The sequence below is a fragment of the Larimichthys crocea genome, chromosome XV (assembly GCF_000972845.2).
Source record: "Larimichthys crocea isolate SSNF chromosome XV, L_crocea_2.0, whole genome shotgun sequence".
Lineage (NCBI taxonomy): Eukaryota > Metazoa > Chordata > Actinopteri > Sciaenidae > Larimichthys > Larimichthys crocea.
In genome coordinates this window covers 17792123-17809125 of record NC_040025.1, presented here as the reverse complement: position 1 = coordinate 17809125, position 17003 = coordinate 17792123, and the positions used below count along the sequence as shown (strand labels likewise).

The 17003-nt window shown below is 38.6% G+C and overlaps 1 protein-coding gene across 1 annotated transcript; it reads left to right on the top strand.

The window, feature by feature from the left end:
* The first annotated feature begins 4853 nt into the window (after positions 1 to 4853).
* slc25a33 (solute carrier family 25 member 33) lies at positions 4854 to 15116 on the top strand. The gene is made up of 7 exons (XM_027288343.1): positions 4854 to 5089; positions 7205 to 7378; positions 8693 to 8770; positions 10681 to 10781; positions 11024 to 11090; positions 13034 to 13314; positions 13416 to 15116. Exons 1-7 carry the CDS (start codon positions 5049 to 5051, stop codon positions 13622 to 13624), a joined length of 951 nt encoding a protein of 316 aa, XP_027144144.1. The 5' UTR covers positions 4854 to 5048; the 3' UTR covers positions 13625 to 15116.
* Positions 15117 to 17003: the final 1887 nt, after the last annotated feature.

The following is a 17003-nucleotide window of genomic DNA, read 5'->3' as shown; positions in this document are numbered from 1 at the left end:
ATTGTACTTGACTACCAGTTCATTATCTTGTTAGTTTTGATGTTTGCATTGACCCGAGCAGGTGACATTTTGACAGGTCACAGTAAGAAAGCCACAAAATGAATGTCGTTTAATTGTATGCTCGCTGTCACGTCTCACTGGGACACCTGAATAAAACGGAGCCATCATTAGTGTTATCAGTAACAACTGTGCTTCTCCTGCTTTGGTAAGTCAAAATGTCTGAAAAAAAGATGCACTCTCTACATCAGAGGTCTAATCGTCTAAAGTAATTAAACACATCTGTATGTGCAGGACTTTAACTTCTAATTTTCAATAAACGGACAATTCAAAGTGCTCTACATAAGAAGGTTGGCGGTTCGATCCCCGCTCTCACTGCTCGAAGATTGGAAAGGTGAACTGACAGCTGGTGGGGTGTCAGTCCACCTCTTTGCTGCCCACCACTCCAGGTCTGTGTGTATTAGGCATCTGCCACTGTGTGTGATCCTGTGAACGTGTGTTCCGACAGATGCCAACTGGATGGGTCAAATGATGAAAAATAATTTCACGTGTAAAAATGCGATTAATAAAGTTTCTAAATAAAATAAAGCATGAAGGCATACAGTATAAAGATTTTAAAATTCTAATATAGAACATAAAAATGAGTTAAAACAGAAAACAGTATAAATGGTCCCAAATCTAATTTAATAAAAATATGGATTCAGCCGTGATTCAAGAGCTGACTTTAACGCTTGTTTATGGTCGTTGCCGCTAGAGGGCGCCACACAATCTGTAATTTTATGTGACTGTTTCCTTACAGTACACTTGACTGCCCACTCTCACTCCTAATATGGGTGAATGAACATCTGACATAATCAGTGAGAAGAATATGACAAATCCAAACAAAGTTATTCAACTTCTATTTCTGAACTTTTTAGTTTAATAACATCTTTGAACAGTTTGTTTTTTTTCCTTCATTTACTTTTCAGACAATGTTACAGTTTGTAGCTACCCGCCAACCCTCAAATAAAGAAAGTAATTTGCAGCTAGTGCATTTGTCTAACCGAGTTTCGGCTCTGCTGAGAGCTCAGGCAGATCTTAAGGTATCTGGGAGCATAAAAATGTAATGTTGCCTCTCCATGTTTAGTTTTGACTCGAGACAATAGGCAGATCTAATCCCAGGTGATCTGAAAGGTCAGGATGAGGCCAGTGCTTTGGAGAGACGAGTAAAGACACCAGTGACAATCCAGAAAACTACCAGCAGTGGAGAGGATGGAGATTCATTCAAGCTGGAGCCTGATAAAACAAGGAGAGGGGCTGCTTGTTTCATGAGACTGCAGCTACAGTAACAGTTTCACTGCATACAGAAACTGAGACAAAGGATCATGGTAGGCAGTGAATTTGAAGGGATATACACACACACAGTATGTATGATGCATGTAATGAGTCAGTCCTAAAATTTGTAGTCAGATGGCAATTAAGTAATAATGTTTTAGTCACACACCGCAGAGTCAGTGAAATCTTTGACTCTTACTTTCTGTCTATAAATAGTACTAGATCCTCTTTTAATGTTGTTTCTCAGAAGGTAATTTATCCGCCTGAATAAATCCCTGTGCATTGTAGACCCTCTGCGATCACGTCCATGTTTAGTCTTCTAAAATGTATAAATGTGTCTCATTTAACACTTGGCTGAACACAAACACCCCGTGCCACACCATATGTTTTCCTCTTGGTTTGCTGCTTCTATCTTATTTTTATGCCTTCTGGTATTTTTCCTGCATATATTCTGTTTATTTCTAGTTATTTATCTGGTCTTATGCACAAAGCAAGAAAATATACTATGAGCAAGCTACAGGCGATGACTATAATACAGTTTTAAATTAAATGGCACAGATGAAAGCTTCAAAAAACAGAGTTTAATCAATGCGTAAATGTTTGAAGTGAATTAAAAGGCAGCATGTAACACTAAATTGCAAAACGCGTTGATTTACAGTTTACACTTTGCTTAAATTATGCTGCCTTCAGAGTTAGTATAACAATAGGTTTGAGAGAAACTATTTTAGCTTGATTACCTTATAACAATAGGTTTGAGAGAAACTATTTTAGCTTGATTACCTCTTTTTAACGAGTTGAAAAAGTGCAAAAATACATGAACATTCAGGGGGATATTGAACATGTAGGTTTATTCTTAAATACATTTGAAGATAAGATAAACAACATTTAAAATAAGATGTGTGAACCAAACACAAACCAGTGTTGGAGGGAGGCAGGGAGTGGTGAGAGGGGTGCAGGGGGGGTTTGAGCCTCTTTTAATGCTGCATCAGTCTCCAACTACTGTGAGAGTTTCACTGTTACTGAAACTGAGACACTTTAATCTCTGTAATGGTTCAGCTTTTTACAGGGAACAGGATTAGGTTCCACTCAAAACACACACACACACACACACACACACACACACACACACACATACCTCATGTTAAGTATCAAATTAAGAAACTGCACCTGCAACTTAGCCAGGCCAGGAGTTCAGAAACACTATAATGACTTAAAGGAGGTGAAGTAAGATGAAAAGTGGAATGAAACTGAATACAGCAGATGGAGAGAAGGATTTGTAAATTTATCGTCTCCACCGATGCAGAGCTGTGAGGAACTGTCCTGTAGCTGCACGTTTCATATTTCGTCACTTGGTGTCAGCATTTCCAGCTCCTACATAACCATGAAGCTGGGCAAGATCATCCAGTCTGCTGAGCACAAGAGCACTATCAGTCATGGAAGAAGTGTTTCTATGCTTTCAGTGAAAGTACCAATTCAACACATTTAAAATTCAACTAGAGAAAAGTATAGAAGTATTATCAATCAAGTAAACCTGAATGTTGTGCAGAAAAGTTGCCTTTGTGACTGATTTTATTATTATTTATGACATTATTAGATTCATACTGATGCATCAGTGTGTAAGCAGTGTGCAGCTGGTCGAGGTGGAGGTAGTATGTGTCATGAGTTTTACCTCTCTGGGCATGAAAAACTTATTTAATGGAAGCTATTTGAAGTTTAGAGTTGTTATGTCTCTTCAATTAAACTGCAGACACTTCTCATGAGCCAAAAGATTTGGCGCTGGTTCAGTCTTAAAAAAAATATTGGACTTTATAAACTTAGATATGTTTTCATCTAAAATCTGTAATGTAAATAAATGTTGTTTGATAAAAAGTAGAATATTTCCCTCTGATATGTAGTGAAGCAGAGTCCTTTAATGGACTGGTGACTTGTTGAGGATAGAGCAGAAGTATGTGCAAGTGAAGCAAATATCTCAAAACTGTACTTCAGTGTGGTGCTTGAATACATTTACTTAGTTAGTTTAACCAATGTTGATAATAGTAAAATATGTTTGCAGTTGTTACAAAAGCTTCAGTTGGACGGTTCATATTGGTTAGACTGATACAAAAAATAGAGTCAAACTTTGTAATGTACCTGAAATCCACAACATTAATCTGTTAATTTAAACAGTCAATAACAAAGCTTTAAATCACTGGAACAAATTAAATTAGGATCTTTTGAGGCTGCACTCCAGCTTGTTTACATGTACACTGTCTATATGAAATGACCTAAATGTTTTGATACAACAAAAAAGGCAAAAAGCAGGTGGAGCCGGTTTGACAAGATCGCTGCCACAGACGTTACTGTTCAGACATAAAGACAAACTGCTGTAAGGGTGATTGCGTAACTTTCTGTACGTTTAAAGCCGAGGGTGACAGCAGGAGTTACATACCAACTTTTATGGTGCGCCGCTCATTGGTGCACAGCTCATACTATAACATCACATGTCTTACATAGCACACTGAACAGACATGGAGTCATATTTCTTACTCCAATTAAATTCAAGGTCTTTCTTTGTTTGTCTTGCTGGGAAAAGGGGAAGTCCGTTTGTCCTTTTTTTATCTTATTATCTTGTGTTTCTTATCAGAGAACAAGAAAACATGTAGAAGATGCCGTAAAAACAAGAGGAAACGATTTAATTGGTTAGAGATTAGATCAAAATACTCTGTATTGTGATGAGTTTTGCAGGACAAAAACAAACCAATTAGTGCTGTTTGCACTTACATGCGTCTCTCTAACCTTAAAAACAAATTTCCTTTTACCAAATTTAAAACTTTAGTCTCATGACACAAGATTATGTCACATTTTTATTTTTATTTATTTATCACATTTTTATTATTTCATTAATATACACCGCTTAATAATATAATAATAACCACTTGTACAATCCAATGTGACCCAATAAAACAACATAAATTCTACTTTTATGAAGCTTATGATGTTTCAGTTTTTTGCTGACACTGTCAAAAAGGTATTAACTATTATGTTTACTATTGAAGTTGTAGTTTGCAGCAGTGTTGAACCGGACTGCATTATACTGAGAGATGTTTCTAATATTTTGACCACCTTTCAGTATAATGCAGTCCTGTACATCAACAGCACCCACTATGGCCTCAGTAATAAACATAACAGGATGCCTGAATCTATCTTTGTACCTAATGAAGTGTATAATGTAACAGTGTATATTTTTAAATGCATATGATATAGAAACTGTACATGCATTTAAGCACACACCAACCAGCCTCTATGATTTATGTATTCACAGTATGGACTCCATGCATTGTGTAACTCAAGCTCCCATTATGACTGAATATTGTCTGTATATTATTTATGCTGATTACAAGGATATTGTTTTATAGTTTGTATCTCATAGTGAAACTGGTGAAGGTCAGGTGTGACTTTCGAAGTTCAAATTGTTGTTCTCATGTTGTTTCTGGTTGTAATTGTGCAACAGGCCTGAAAAAAGGGACGTGGTAAAGCACATGTCTCTACGTCACAGACAACACCCCCGTCCTGCCCACTGACGTAAATGTGAGCCGGTTTTTACAGGTCACCCACCGACCGCTGACAGCTTTACCGGGCCGGTACATGAACGGGAGCACACCGGGATCACCATCACCACCGTCTTCACCTTTGAACGTGATTTTTTACAAACAGACATTTATAACCCGAGTATGGTGGCTGTTTAGAGGAGGAAAAAGATGGCACAGAAAGACACACTGCTGCATCTGTTCGCTGGGGGGTAAGTCTTTGTAATGCTTCCAAGCAGAGTTATTAATAGCTCAAAGGTTAAAGTTACGCTGTCTTTGCTACATAACTAGTTTAGAAAAGCGGAACAACTCAAATTTAACAAATTTAACGGCGGGTTTAGCTCGATAGAGCCGCTAGCCCGCATGCTAAGCGAGCTAGCTTCTTGTTAGCATCATTCGATTGTAGCTCTTTAAGATGTCTGGACGTGTTTTTATTTCTCTTTTATTTACCAGCCGACTTATTTATGATGTTAACCAACTATCTGGAAAATAACCACCAACGTTACAGTTACGTTTCCACATGTTAAACTAACAACCTCCACACGTTTCCACGGACAATGAGGCTCGGCAACATCTTGTAAGCTAGCATCAACGTCCGCGCGGAAGTCGCTAACTAACGGCCGCGTAGCTACCGTTAGCTCCCCTTAGCAACCACATCGTCGTGTCGTGTCGGTTACTGTGTGTGACAACGTGATGTCTTAAAGAGTACACCGTGTTAAACTTGATGCTGTAATGTGTAACTCGACCTCCTGTGTGTTAGCTCTACCCCCCTCCTCTCCTCTTGGACGTGGCGCAGTCACGGGAGTCGTTAGCCTTTTAGCTTCACGCTGTCCTCCGGTGCTCGGTGCTCGGTGTTATGTAACATTGAAGCTATAGCTCATAACAGCTCACACAGAAGAAAGCTGCTCATAATCCACGAAGAATGACAATATGCCGGGGTTGGATGTCGTCCACTTTATGTTAAGGTCGCGTATGAACAACACCGGCTTTTTTTGATATGACGCCATTTTACCCTTGAAGTGTTGTGAGCAGCCTTTAGCTTATCTTACTTATTCTAGCCCCAAATTATGATTATTAAAATGCACATATGTGAGAGTGACCACATTGTTTTAGTTTAACTGTAGCCAACTGAATCACATCATAAGCATCCAGGGGTGCCACCAGGAAATATTGGGCCCCATGACAAAAAAATCCAATTAGGCCCCCTCTGCGCAGCTGTTGTCCCCACATCTCTGGGACCTAACTATCCCATCAAAAGCTTTACATAACTCTGATTGAAGGCTTGCAACTGTTTTGCGTCTTGTAGTTCAATACTAGTACTAGTACAATATTTACTGCTGGTGATTTGTACATGCATGCAAGTCTGCATACAGTACGCACCATAAAAATGTGCTAAAGGCCATTTTTTATTTAACTTTTACTGAGCAAAACACGTAAAAACAGAGATAATTTCATTAATATCTGAAATATATATACTCAATGACGATGGTTTAATAATTTTATATTGGTGTTTACCTATCTTTCTGGAGCCCTTGGAATTGTCCTAACTTTCCCCCCCTATACGGGGCCCCTGTATGCATCAGAGGGAGGACTTGTGTATGTTTACTCTTGGATATATTCCCATAGCGTTCTACCTCTGTGCTTTGTATATCTGGCCTTACCAACACCAGAACACATGATTACAAAAGAGTTACATCAGTTGACATGGTAGGGTTTTGCAATGAACAACATTTAATCCAGAGTATATTTTTCTAATCTCTGAAATAATTTTTATAATTAATAAAGGTGTGAAGTGGATAGACAGTCAGGCCAGGTGTTAGATCAGCAAAGATGTTTGATTCTGTCCTTCAGACACAAGACACAACAGAGGCTTAGTTTAATCTGTTCCAGACGTCTAAGCTTGTCCCCGATGATAAGGTTATTGGCGCAGTGAATAAAGGATGTACCAGTGAGAGCTATGAGGAGCAAATTAATTAATGGTTGCATGCTGAATTCTTTTAAAGTGATATCTAAAAACAGTCATTTAGAGGGTCTGAGACAGTAAACCCTTTGCTACAGATGTGTTTAATATTTCTGCTGCAGAGCAAGACTCTAGTCTTTGACCATATTTGTTCATTAAACTTGCCAGTAGCTGCTCATCTGTGTTATGGTTATGAGTGACCTTTAAAATAATAGAACTGCAGGACTCTAAGCAGGTTTGCCAATGTATTGCAATTATGAGAACATACATGTGGTGATTGAGTCATTGGTTACTTTGGTTGAAAGATTTTAATCATCCCAAGGTCCATAATCCTATCCTAAGTATTTTGTGTGTGATCCATTTGCAGATGTAGTGGTACGGTGGGAGCCATCGTGACCTGCCCCCTGGAAGTGTTGAAGACCAGGTTGCAGTCCTCTGGCCTCACCCTCCGACCTGTCTTCCAGGTCCAGCTGGGCACACTAAGCGGCACTGGGGTTATCCGACCAGGCACTGTTACACCAGGGTTGCTGCAGGTCCTACGGTAAGGTGTTTGTTTGTGTTGTCGTCGTTAGACAGACATGCCGTGCAGCCCGGCCCTTGGGGCATCTGGGTACAATGTGTTCCCTCGTCACATCTGGTGCACTTTGCTGTTTATTATTACTTCATTGGGACTGGCATGTTTGTCAGTTTGAGTTTTACCCTTTGAAGTTAGGCTACAGGTGTTGATAATAACACATTTGTCAAAACAAAAAAAATTTGTTTGTCTGTGCTGTTGTCATTTAGTCTATGGGAACACGTTGGAGAGCCTGTCATTTGCTTTCTACTTTCGTAATCTTTAAATGAAGGTCTCTAATCCTGTCCTGCATGAAGTGAGGATTAAGCACACAGCATCCTGCTCATATTTAGTGTCTTTAACCAGCTGTTTGGGACATCACAAAACCTTCTTTTCCAACAGGCCTTAAGATATGTATCGAAACATTTTGTGGCTGTTTGTGAAAGTAGATCTTTAATGACTAGAAGACTAGAAGCAGCTCCAGTGGGCTTGAAGGAAGGAAGGAAGGCTTTGACCAGACTGCTGTGTCAGTGTTAAATTACACTCAGATGACTAGGGATCCCAAACTGAACCGGTCTAGACTGGTGTCTGCTGTAGCTGTAGACAGAAACACTCACAAAGCCTGCAAATGTTTTGTCTTGGAGAACAAATATTTTCATGTCTAACATTAGTTTTTAATGTACTTTAGCTGATCTGGCTCGATGTAGAGATATCTTTGCAGCTTATATTTATGTAAAACATGCAACAAATCCTTTTATGGTCCTTGAACCACCTCTCCACCCATTGAAACCTACAGACCGGGCACTTCTTTGACCTGAAAAGTGGTCGCTGTTGTGTTTTTGTCATTGTTTGAGAAGAGGTATCAGTGAGAGAAAAGTGGAATTTGTGACTACTGTTTGAGAGACCAGGTGTGCATTACAGAAACTTAAGATAAATTGTAGTTGTACCCTCCCCCCTTCACTTGGCCCCTGACAGACCAGACTGTCACCTAGAGAATGACTGTCACCACCTACAAAGAGTTAACAAACTCTGTGGGGATGTGGCTGACAAGGCAAGCACTGCCAAGGGGACTGGGTTCAGTGTACAAAACTTGTCCTGTTCACTTGAGCTGGTTTTGCATAACACTTGGGATGATTGCAGCAGGCAGCTTGCAGACTCATTCCCCTGACAGAGTTGGGGGATAAGCTTACAGTAATACACAGATCTTTGCTGTCACTTATGGAGAGACATGTGATTAAGTGTATATGAATAAAACTCTGTGAGATGTATCATGTTTTTATGGTTATTTTAATGTTGTTTCAGATCAATTCTAGAAAAAGAGGGACCAAGATCACTTTTCCGTGGCCTAGGTCCAAATCTTGTTGGCGTTGCCCCCTCAAGGTAAAGTGAAATGACTGTCTACACATTACCCAACATGTTTTATTTGCCCACTTGTATCTGGGTTGTCCATCTCCCCACCATCCTTTACCCACAGCAGTTCAGTTGTAACAAAGTCCAGAAACTATGTGGCAATCTCTGTGTTAATGATACCAGCCTGTTATTGTTAGTGATAACGCACACTGTCACTTTGTATTCAAAAACAATAAACAAATTAGATGCCAATGAGGCCACAAAGTGAAGCAGGGTGATGATTTCTCAGTAGAGTCTCGTGTTTTCATGCATCAGGACACTTTAGAGCACTGCTTCTCAAACTGTGGTAAATTTATCGTGTGTGGTACACAGAGGAATCTCTCAAATGTATAGATTTTTCATCAAATAAATACATTTAGAAACCTTTTAACACTTTGTTTTGAATTAAAATAGTTAAACTATGAGATCACAGGAATGTAATTTAAAATAAGTTTTACATTTCCTGTAATATTTAGTTTCAACATCAGGCTGCTCTGTAATCACAGCACATTCACAGTCACATGCAGGTAGCGCGCACAAGCATCTTTAATTAGTTATGAGCTAAAATGTGATGATAAGATAGCAAGAGGAGGTTAAAGGAAAAAACTGCTGAGAAACGCTGCAATCCTGGTTCAAAACATAAAATATTAGGAAGAAAATTGCGGATCGGGAGAATCTACAGCCTGTAGTAGCTCTGGTTCTGTCCAGGATTCAGCAACGGTCAACAATGATAAAAAGACTAAAAGTCTCTTATTATAAATAAACCTGCCCCTCGTGAATTGTCTGTAGCTGAACAGGGCCTACACTGTCGTGATGGTGATACAAGATGAGATGAATATTTTCTGAGGTCGTAAGAGATGCAGAAAGTGTGATAAAGACTGCTTTAGAGAATAATTATCATTACTTTTATGATGACTGTTATCATCATTACTATTATCATCATCGTTCACCATCCTACCAGAGGCCACTAAACAAAAAAAAAACATAAACAGACAAGGATGTTCTTATTTTTAACTGTTAAAGACATCAACTCACTGTATAAACAGGAAGCCGTTGTCATGGCAATAACTTCCGAGTCTCCCCAGCGGTCACAGTCTTATGTGAGTAAGTTGTTTAGTTTGGGCAGCCCTGTGAATTTGTATTTTCATTAAACCTTCTCCAAACACAAGAAAAATGAGAGGAGGAACAAATAAGGAAATATGTTTGGATGTTTGAGTTTAACAGATATGGTAAGGAGAACAAGTGGATAATAATTTATCTGTTTAAAAAAAAAAAAAATTAAGTCATTGTGTGTGAAACATTTACACCAAGCCATAACAAAAGATCAGTTTCATGTAGGGACGCCATGAGAGGTCTCACCTTTGCTCTGTTTTTAATGTCAACAGTTTGTCAGTACTTTGCCCTGTTCCTCACGATTCACGATGATTTACTTTGGTCATTGTCAGAGTAAACTCCTCCCCACAACAGTAATATAGCTGTAAGGTGAATAGTCCTAATGCATTTGGGACATAATGTTTATTAGACTTTGAGACTAAACTAAGAAAGGTCATGCATTGCATATACTTGGTTAATGAGTAGCTGCTGCATGATCCTTTGCTCAGTAATTCCACTGGCCAACTTGGACATGCTCACATTCAGAGTGCTCTGTGGTTCCCGCTGCTTATTCAGCCCATTCTGGTGCAGTGACAGTTTGTTCCAGAAGCAGAGCAGAGTGAGCAGGCAGCAGACTGCTCTGGATACACCGTGTCAAAGGCCAACACAAATCCAAATGCAATCATTTACATAATTGCCCAGCTGTTATAAAACCCACATTCATATTGAAGCTGTGTGTGTGTGTTCATCTTTTTCTTTACAGCTGCCTTTGTGTTGGAGGTCTTACCTGTTTGTTCTCTGTGTTTCAGAGCCATTTACTTTGCTGCATACTCGAAATCTAAAGAGCTGTTCAATGGACTGTTTGTGCCTAATAGTGGAATGGTGCACATGTCATCTGCTGGTGTTGCAGGTGAGTGGTCTGCCTGTTGGCCTGTATTCCATACATGAACAACTGTAAAATGTAATGCAAAAATAATATTTCCAAAGCTTATAAATCTTTCCTATGGAAAAATGACAGAATGCCATCATTAACCTTTTTGTTTTATGTCTATAAAATGATTAGTTCTTACAAATGTGTTATGAGTTACATTCGAGGATGATTCTCGTGTCTCACTGCAGTGTAAAACTCGACTGTGCTTCTTGTGTCCTCAGCTTTTGTTACTAACTCTCTGATGAACCCCATCTGGATGGTCAAGACCAGGATGCAGCTGGAGAAAAAGTAAGGCACTCTTAATTTCACCTGCCCTGTGCATACTTTTATTTTAGCTCTAGACTGACCCTAGTGTTATATTTTAAGATAAAAACAATCTGGCTTAATTCAGGGGTGTCTACGGGGAAACGATACTCCACATAATGTGACCTTTTAACAGAAACCTTGAACAGCGCCCCCTTCAAGGCACTGTCCTTGGGTTGTGCACTATGAGACTGAGCGTGTGACCTGGCTCCATAAATACACAGTGCTGACGCACTGTCCTGCGTGCAGAGGAAGAGTCTATATTTACTGAGCACAGGGCAGTAGTATCATGTGAGATCACAGGAACAAATCTTTTTTACCCTGCCTTTAATGAACACCTGTCCTGCAGGACAAAATAGTGACTTTATGAATGAGGAGGAAAAAGATTGAATAATTTCAGATCATGCTACTCATCCATTAAAAATATGATAAATGCTTCCTTATAGCATAAAACAGGGTGTCCATAGGGTATTAAAAAGTATTAAAAGGTAGTAAATCAACTTGGTGAAAATTAAGGCCCTTAAAAAGTATTAAATATCTGATTGCGAAGTTGTTGTTTTTTATTTTTTTTTACTTTTTTTAGCATGTGATTTGTTGTAAGTTTGTTTGTTAAAAGTTCGCCAGAATTTATTACATAGACTGTCGTAGCGACGTCTCCATCGCTATTTCAATCATTTAGAGTTCACAGAGGCCATTTATGAGAGCAGGGGGGCAGATTGTCACACAGCCAGTGGTATTGTTTAAAGTGTGTGTGTGTGTGTGTGTGGCCCACACAAGGCCAGGATCTAAACACAGAGCATTGGTGCTGAAGTTTGCAATATTATCAATTATCAGTTTTTGACTGCGTCACAGAGCCGTGACGTCGTTTTGAGACTCGATTTGTAAAGTTTCGTCAATGTGAGAATGTGAGAACTGACACCGAGAGTCTCCTGTTGTTGCTACATGTGTGAAACGCCTCTACTCTGGACTGTCCAGACATTATTGTGTAAAAACGGCATTCAGCGTTGCTCCTTCTCCTCCGGCATTGTGGGTCACCATGATTACGGGAACATCCTGAAACTTTGTAATGCTTCTCAAGAAGTTTTTGGTTAGTATGACAGTACAAAATCATGAATATAGCCTCATCCTCAGCCTAAACATGTACTGACAAGTTCTGTACATCGTTGATTAAGTAAAATGTGCACAAAAAAGTTTGATTTCATTGACTGAAAATGACATTGAAAAGACAAAGTGTGAATAGAACAGCTGTTCACAAGCATCCTCCTGTAAAACACTGTTGGTCAAGTATACTTGATGTCTTCTTCAGAGAACATGGTTATGTGTGGAGTGGTGCTGAACTCCTATGCATTGTATAATTTCTTTAGCAGATGTCAAGTAGCGTAACTCAACTAACTGTTTAATTGACTGACAACTTGATGGGAGAGAAGCCATTAATATAAAATTTCTGTGCTGCTAGTATGTCCAATACACTTTTCCAACCGAGTACCACCACCAATCAAACTTCCACTGCAGCCATTGCATCTTCTCTGAAAGTATCTTTGGATAAAAGCGTCAGCTTAAATGACTAAATTTAAATAACTAAGGGATTGACAGTAACAGTGTGCCCTCCCATTCATCGAACTTGTTTTTGCTGTATGACTAGAAGCAACTTGCGTTGCATTTTTTAAAAAAATATTTAGAAGGTATTACAAAGGTATTAAATTTAACCTCAGGATTCCTGCATAAACCCTCGTGAAAGATGACTAAATACTTTGACAATTAACAGGACATAATCATTTATCAAGTGGTAGATGCTTCAGTTGGGCTCTGGTAACTATTGCGTTTGTCATTTTGTCAACTGCATGATTAAATGCTGAATAAAAGAATAATGTGCCATTTTAAAAGTGTGATTTTTGGCACTAATGAGCCTCTCTGGTTTGACTTTTTAGAGCCAGAGGAGAGAAGAAGATGAACGCACTGCAGTGCGCCCGCTATGTTTACAAAACGGAAGGGATTCGTGGCTTCTACAGAGGCCTGACTGCGTCCTATGCCGGCATCTCGGAGACCATGATCTGCTTCCTCATCTACGAGACACTGAAGAAAAACCTTGCAAAGAGCCAATTCACCTCCTCGAACGGTGAAAAGGAGAAAGGGGCATCAGACTTCCTGAGTCTGATGATGGCAGCTGCTTTTTCAAAGGGTTGTGCGTCCTGCATAGCCTATCCACACGGTAAACAACGGCATCCTTTGTTTGTCGCTTGCGACACAAGTTTAACGTCAGGGAGGAGTATTTATTTAAATGACTAATACCTTCTTTTTTTGTTTCTACAGAGGTCATTCGGACAAGACTGCGCGAGGAAGGCAGCAAGTACAAGTATTTCTTCCAGACAGGGAGGTTAATAGTGGTGGAGGAGGGCTATGCAGCTTTTTATAGAGGACTCATTCCACAGCTAATTAGACAGATCCCCAACACAGCCATCGTCCTCTCCACGTATGAACTCATTGTCCATCTGCTGGGAGAGAAGAGAAGAAATGCTTGAATGTCAGGATGTTCCTGACAAACGCTGGATGCCACAGAAAACCCAATGGGGGGGCAAGAGACTTTAAAAAAAAGCAGCACATATATATTTTTTTTAAATGTGGTGCTACGGAGACTTTATGGTGGAACTGAAGCAAGTTGTACTGTTATCCAAAGAGCTACACGCATTATTTTATTGAAAGCTTGTCATTATAGTTAGGAGTTATAGGAGTTTATAATAATAACTTAAGAAGTCAAGGTACTTTTTATTGAAGCTCCAAACCTGTGAAAAAAAGGTCATCTTCTTAGAGGACTAGTGTTAAGTTAACTAAATTATTTTATGTTTTGTTATTTTATGACAGTGTTCGTTTTCTTTTATCAGTGGTAAATGTACACATGACTGCAGGTTGACTTATTTAGGTAATAATGGAAAGTAATTCACATAAAGTGCTAGTAATAGTGCTGCTCCTTGCAATGTAATGACTACACAGATCATTTTGAAATTTTTGTTTCACAAATACAATGTGCTGGTTTTGGAGTTTGAATTACAGAGAGATTTATCATATTTTTCATTAATATATATATACATATATATTATACAGGCTTATCTGTATGTTTTCTTTGTGAAAAAGACAGTCACCTTTTACAATATAATGAGAACTCAGATGCTTATTTGACCAGTGGTTCAATAAAATGCATCAACAAACTAAAACAGTTGGTGGTCGACGGTAATGCTGAAGAAATTATTCTGTTCATACCAAAATCTACTTTTTATTGTATTGTAAGCACACGGGTGGAGCAGGGATGTTGCACTGGAAAGATGAAGCTCAGTAACTGACAAATCAAAAAATATGTCAGGGACAAGGTGGCTGGTTCTGAATATGCTGATAAATTCAGTAAAGATGTGGCTGAAAATGTCACTGAGAGGTAAAAGTGTCGTCTGTCAGCGTCTGTAAGCGTCAGCATTATCACTAAAGTACAGTACAGACTCTCCTTTGTGGACTTTAAACACAAGCTAGTCAACAAGATGTCTTTTCTGATCGTTTTATTCTGTGTAATATTAATAGTTACTTTTTTCACCTACAGTTGCACACATCTGGAAACAAGTCTTCCACATTTCTGTCCATCATCCCTATAAAAAGTATTTACCCTTTTGGACGTTTTCATGCTTGATTGAAGCACAGATTTTCTCTGACCCTGATCAACATTAAACATGAAAGTGTCCACATGGACCTAGACACTGCAATTTGTCACCATTCTTTGTATAAACCAACACAGTCTGTCAAGTAGCATGGGGACCACGAGGCAATTTTCATAGCTACACACCACAAATTATGGATTTTATTGAGGTCTAGACACTTTTCAGGACTCTTTTTTTGGGACTAGCTTGGAAAGTTCTTTTTCAGACTGAAGCAGGTTTTCAGGATTTGTTTGTGTTTTGCTGAAGTCATTTTAACCCAAGCCTTCCAGGCCAGCATGTACGCAAAGGAGGTACTACAGTAATATGATGCAAATAAAGTGCAGAAAAAGAAAAGGAAATAAATCTCACTGCTCTCGACGGGAAAGCTTTGTCATCTTTATCAGGAAATTCTCTGAATGGGGGAAAAATGTCTTTTGGCACATGTTGAATTAGTCACTTTGTGTGTGAAACACTTCGACGACTCATACAATCAGCAAAAACGTCTTCTTCCCGTTGAGGTTTTGGCTGAGTCATCCACATTGGCCTCAAACATGGAATAACAGCCTCATGACTATAAGGTTTCAAGTGGTAAGACTGTAGCGTGAGAATTGTGTTTGTGTGGATATTTTTATAATGTGTCACGTCTACACAAGTGACGGAGCGGCTGGTCCCCTATTAACACTCGTTCCTCCCATTCACTGTAATGTATACATCAGGGTACCATTTTCTCTTATGTCACCCTTTATAAAGGCTTTATGCATGCTAATATAATTTATCATTGCTTTATAGATCAGTTATAAACCATTAATAAGAAGTTTCAGTCCGCCAGGTTGTAAAAAATCTCCTTTGTTGTTGTTTCTCTTCCTCATTAGTAAAAGTTATTTTTCATTTATGTGTTAATACGTTATCAATTCTGCAGCTACAAATGTTCATAGTTATTAATTTAATGTTATTACAACAGTTTATCCATCTTTTTAGTATTAAATTCCCTATTTGTGCTCCCACAGTGTCTCCCTGTTAATCCATGGCACAGGGATTTTATACTAATAAAGCTGTAACTTCATAATCACACCTCACCCTGATTGAGGGAAAGAAATAATGTATGCATAGACCAAAATGAAATATAATCATATTAAATAATTGCATAATTAATCATATTTATTGCCAGTATGTACAGGAGGAACAAATATAGCCAACCACGTATGTTTTCCATGTACAAGTACATGGCATGTGAGGTTTGAAAATGTGAACCTACTTTAATTAATCTTTAAAGCATGAATAGATTATTTATTAGTCATAGTTAAAAAATCCCTTTGTAAGTGTTGGTTTATGAGTGAGTGGTAAAGGGGCTATAGTTTTTAGCTGTGTTAAAAATACTCACTGGCTCCACACTTGCTGCGTGGTGAGAGGAAGGTCAGTCATCACATAGGTGTTTACCACCATCACATGACATTATATAAGCCTAATCAATGTTTTTTTATTTTATGTATTATTTGCCACATAGAATCATAAAAGTATAATCATAGTTAAATGTATTTCCGTGAGCTTCCACAATACATTATTAATGCAACTAATAAGTAACAACAACAACATTAATAATAGAAGAATAATATAAATAAGAAGAATAAGAAGAATGGAAGAGTCGCATCGAACTACTGCTACTCAATGACTACTCAACTACTGCTTATGCTTTTCAGGGTCACAGGAGGCTGGAGCCAATCCTAGGTGGCATTAGGGAGAGGCGGGGTACGCCATAAATAAGTCACCAGTTCATGGCAGGGCTTTCAAACAGAGCCAGAGAAGACATTAAAAGCTGGAGAATAATGTATATTTGTATGGTATGGTAGGGTATGTTTGTTGGATAAATCAAATAACACACACAAAAAAACCTACTTAATAAGTAAATTCATCCATCCATTTTCCATATAATATTCACCAGTTCATCACAGGGCATAAGTCAATTCAACAATTTAAAAATCAATTTCAAACAGAAAATAGTAAACAATAAATGTTATATTTTCTCAGACTTGACAAAGCTCCTCCAGAGCTCCCCAGGAACCAGAGTAAACTGATCCTAATGTGTGAAACAAGTGGACTGTACCTTTAAGTTACATGTATAGTCCCTTTAATTCTCAGGTCAACTACACAATAAATCAATTCATACATCCATTTCCATAACCGCTTATCCTTTTCAGGGTCACAGGAGGCTGGAGCCAATCCT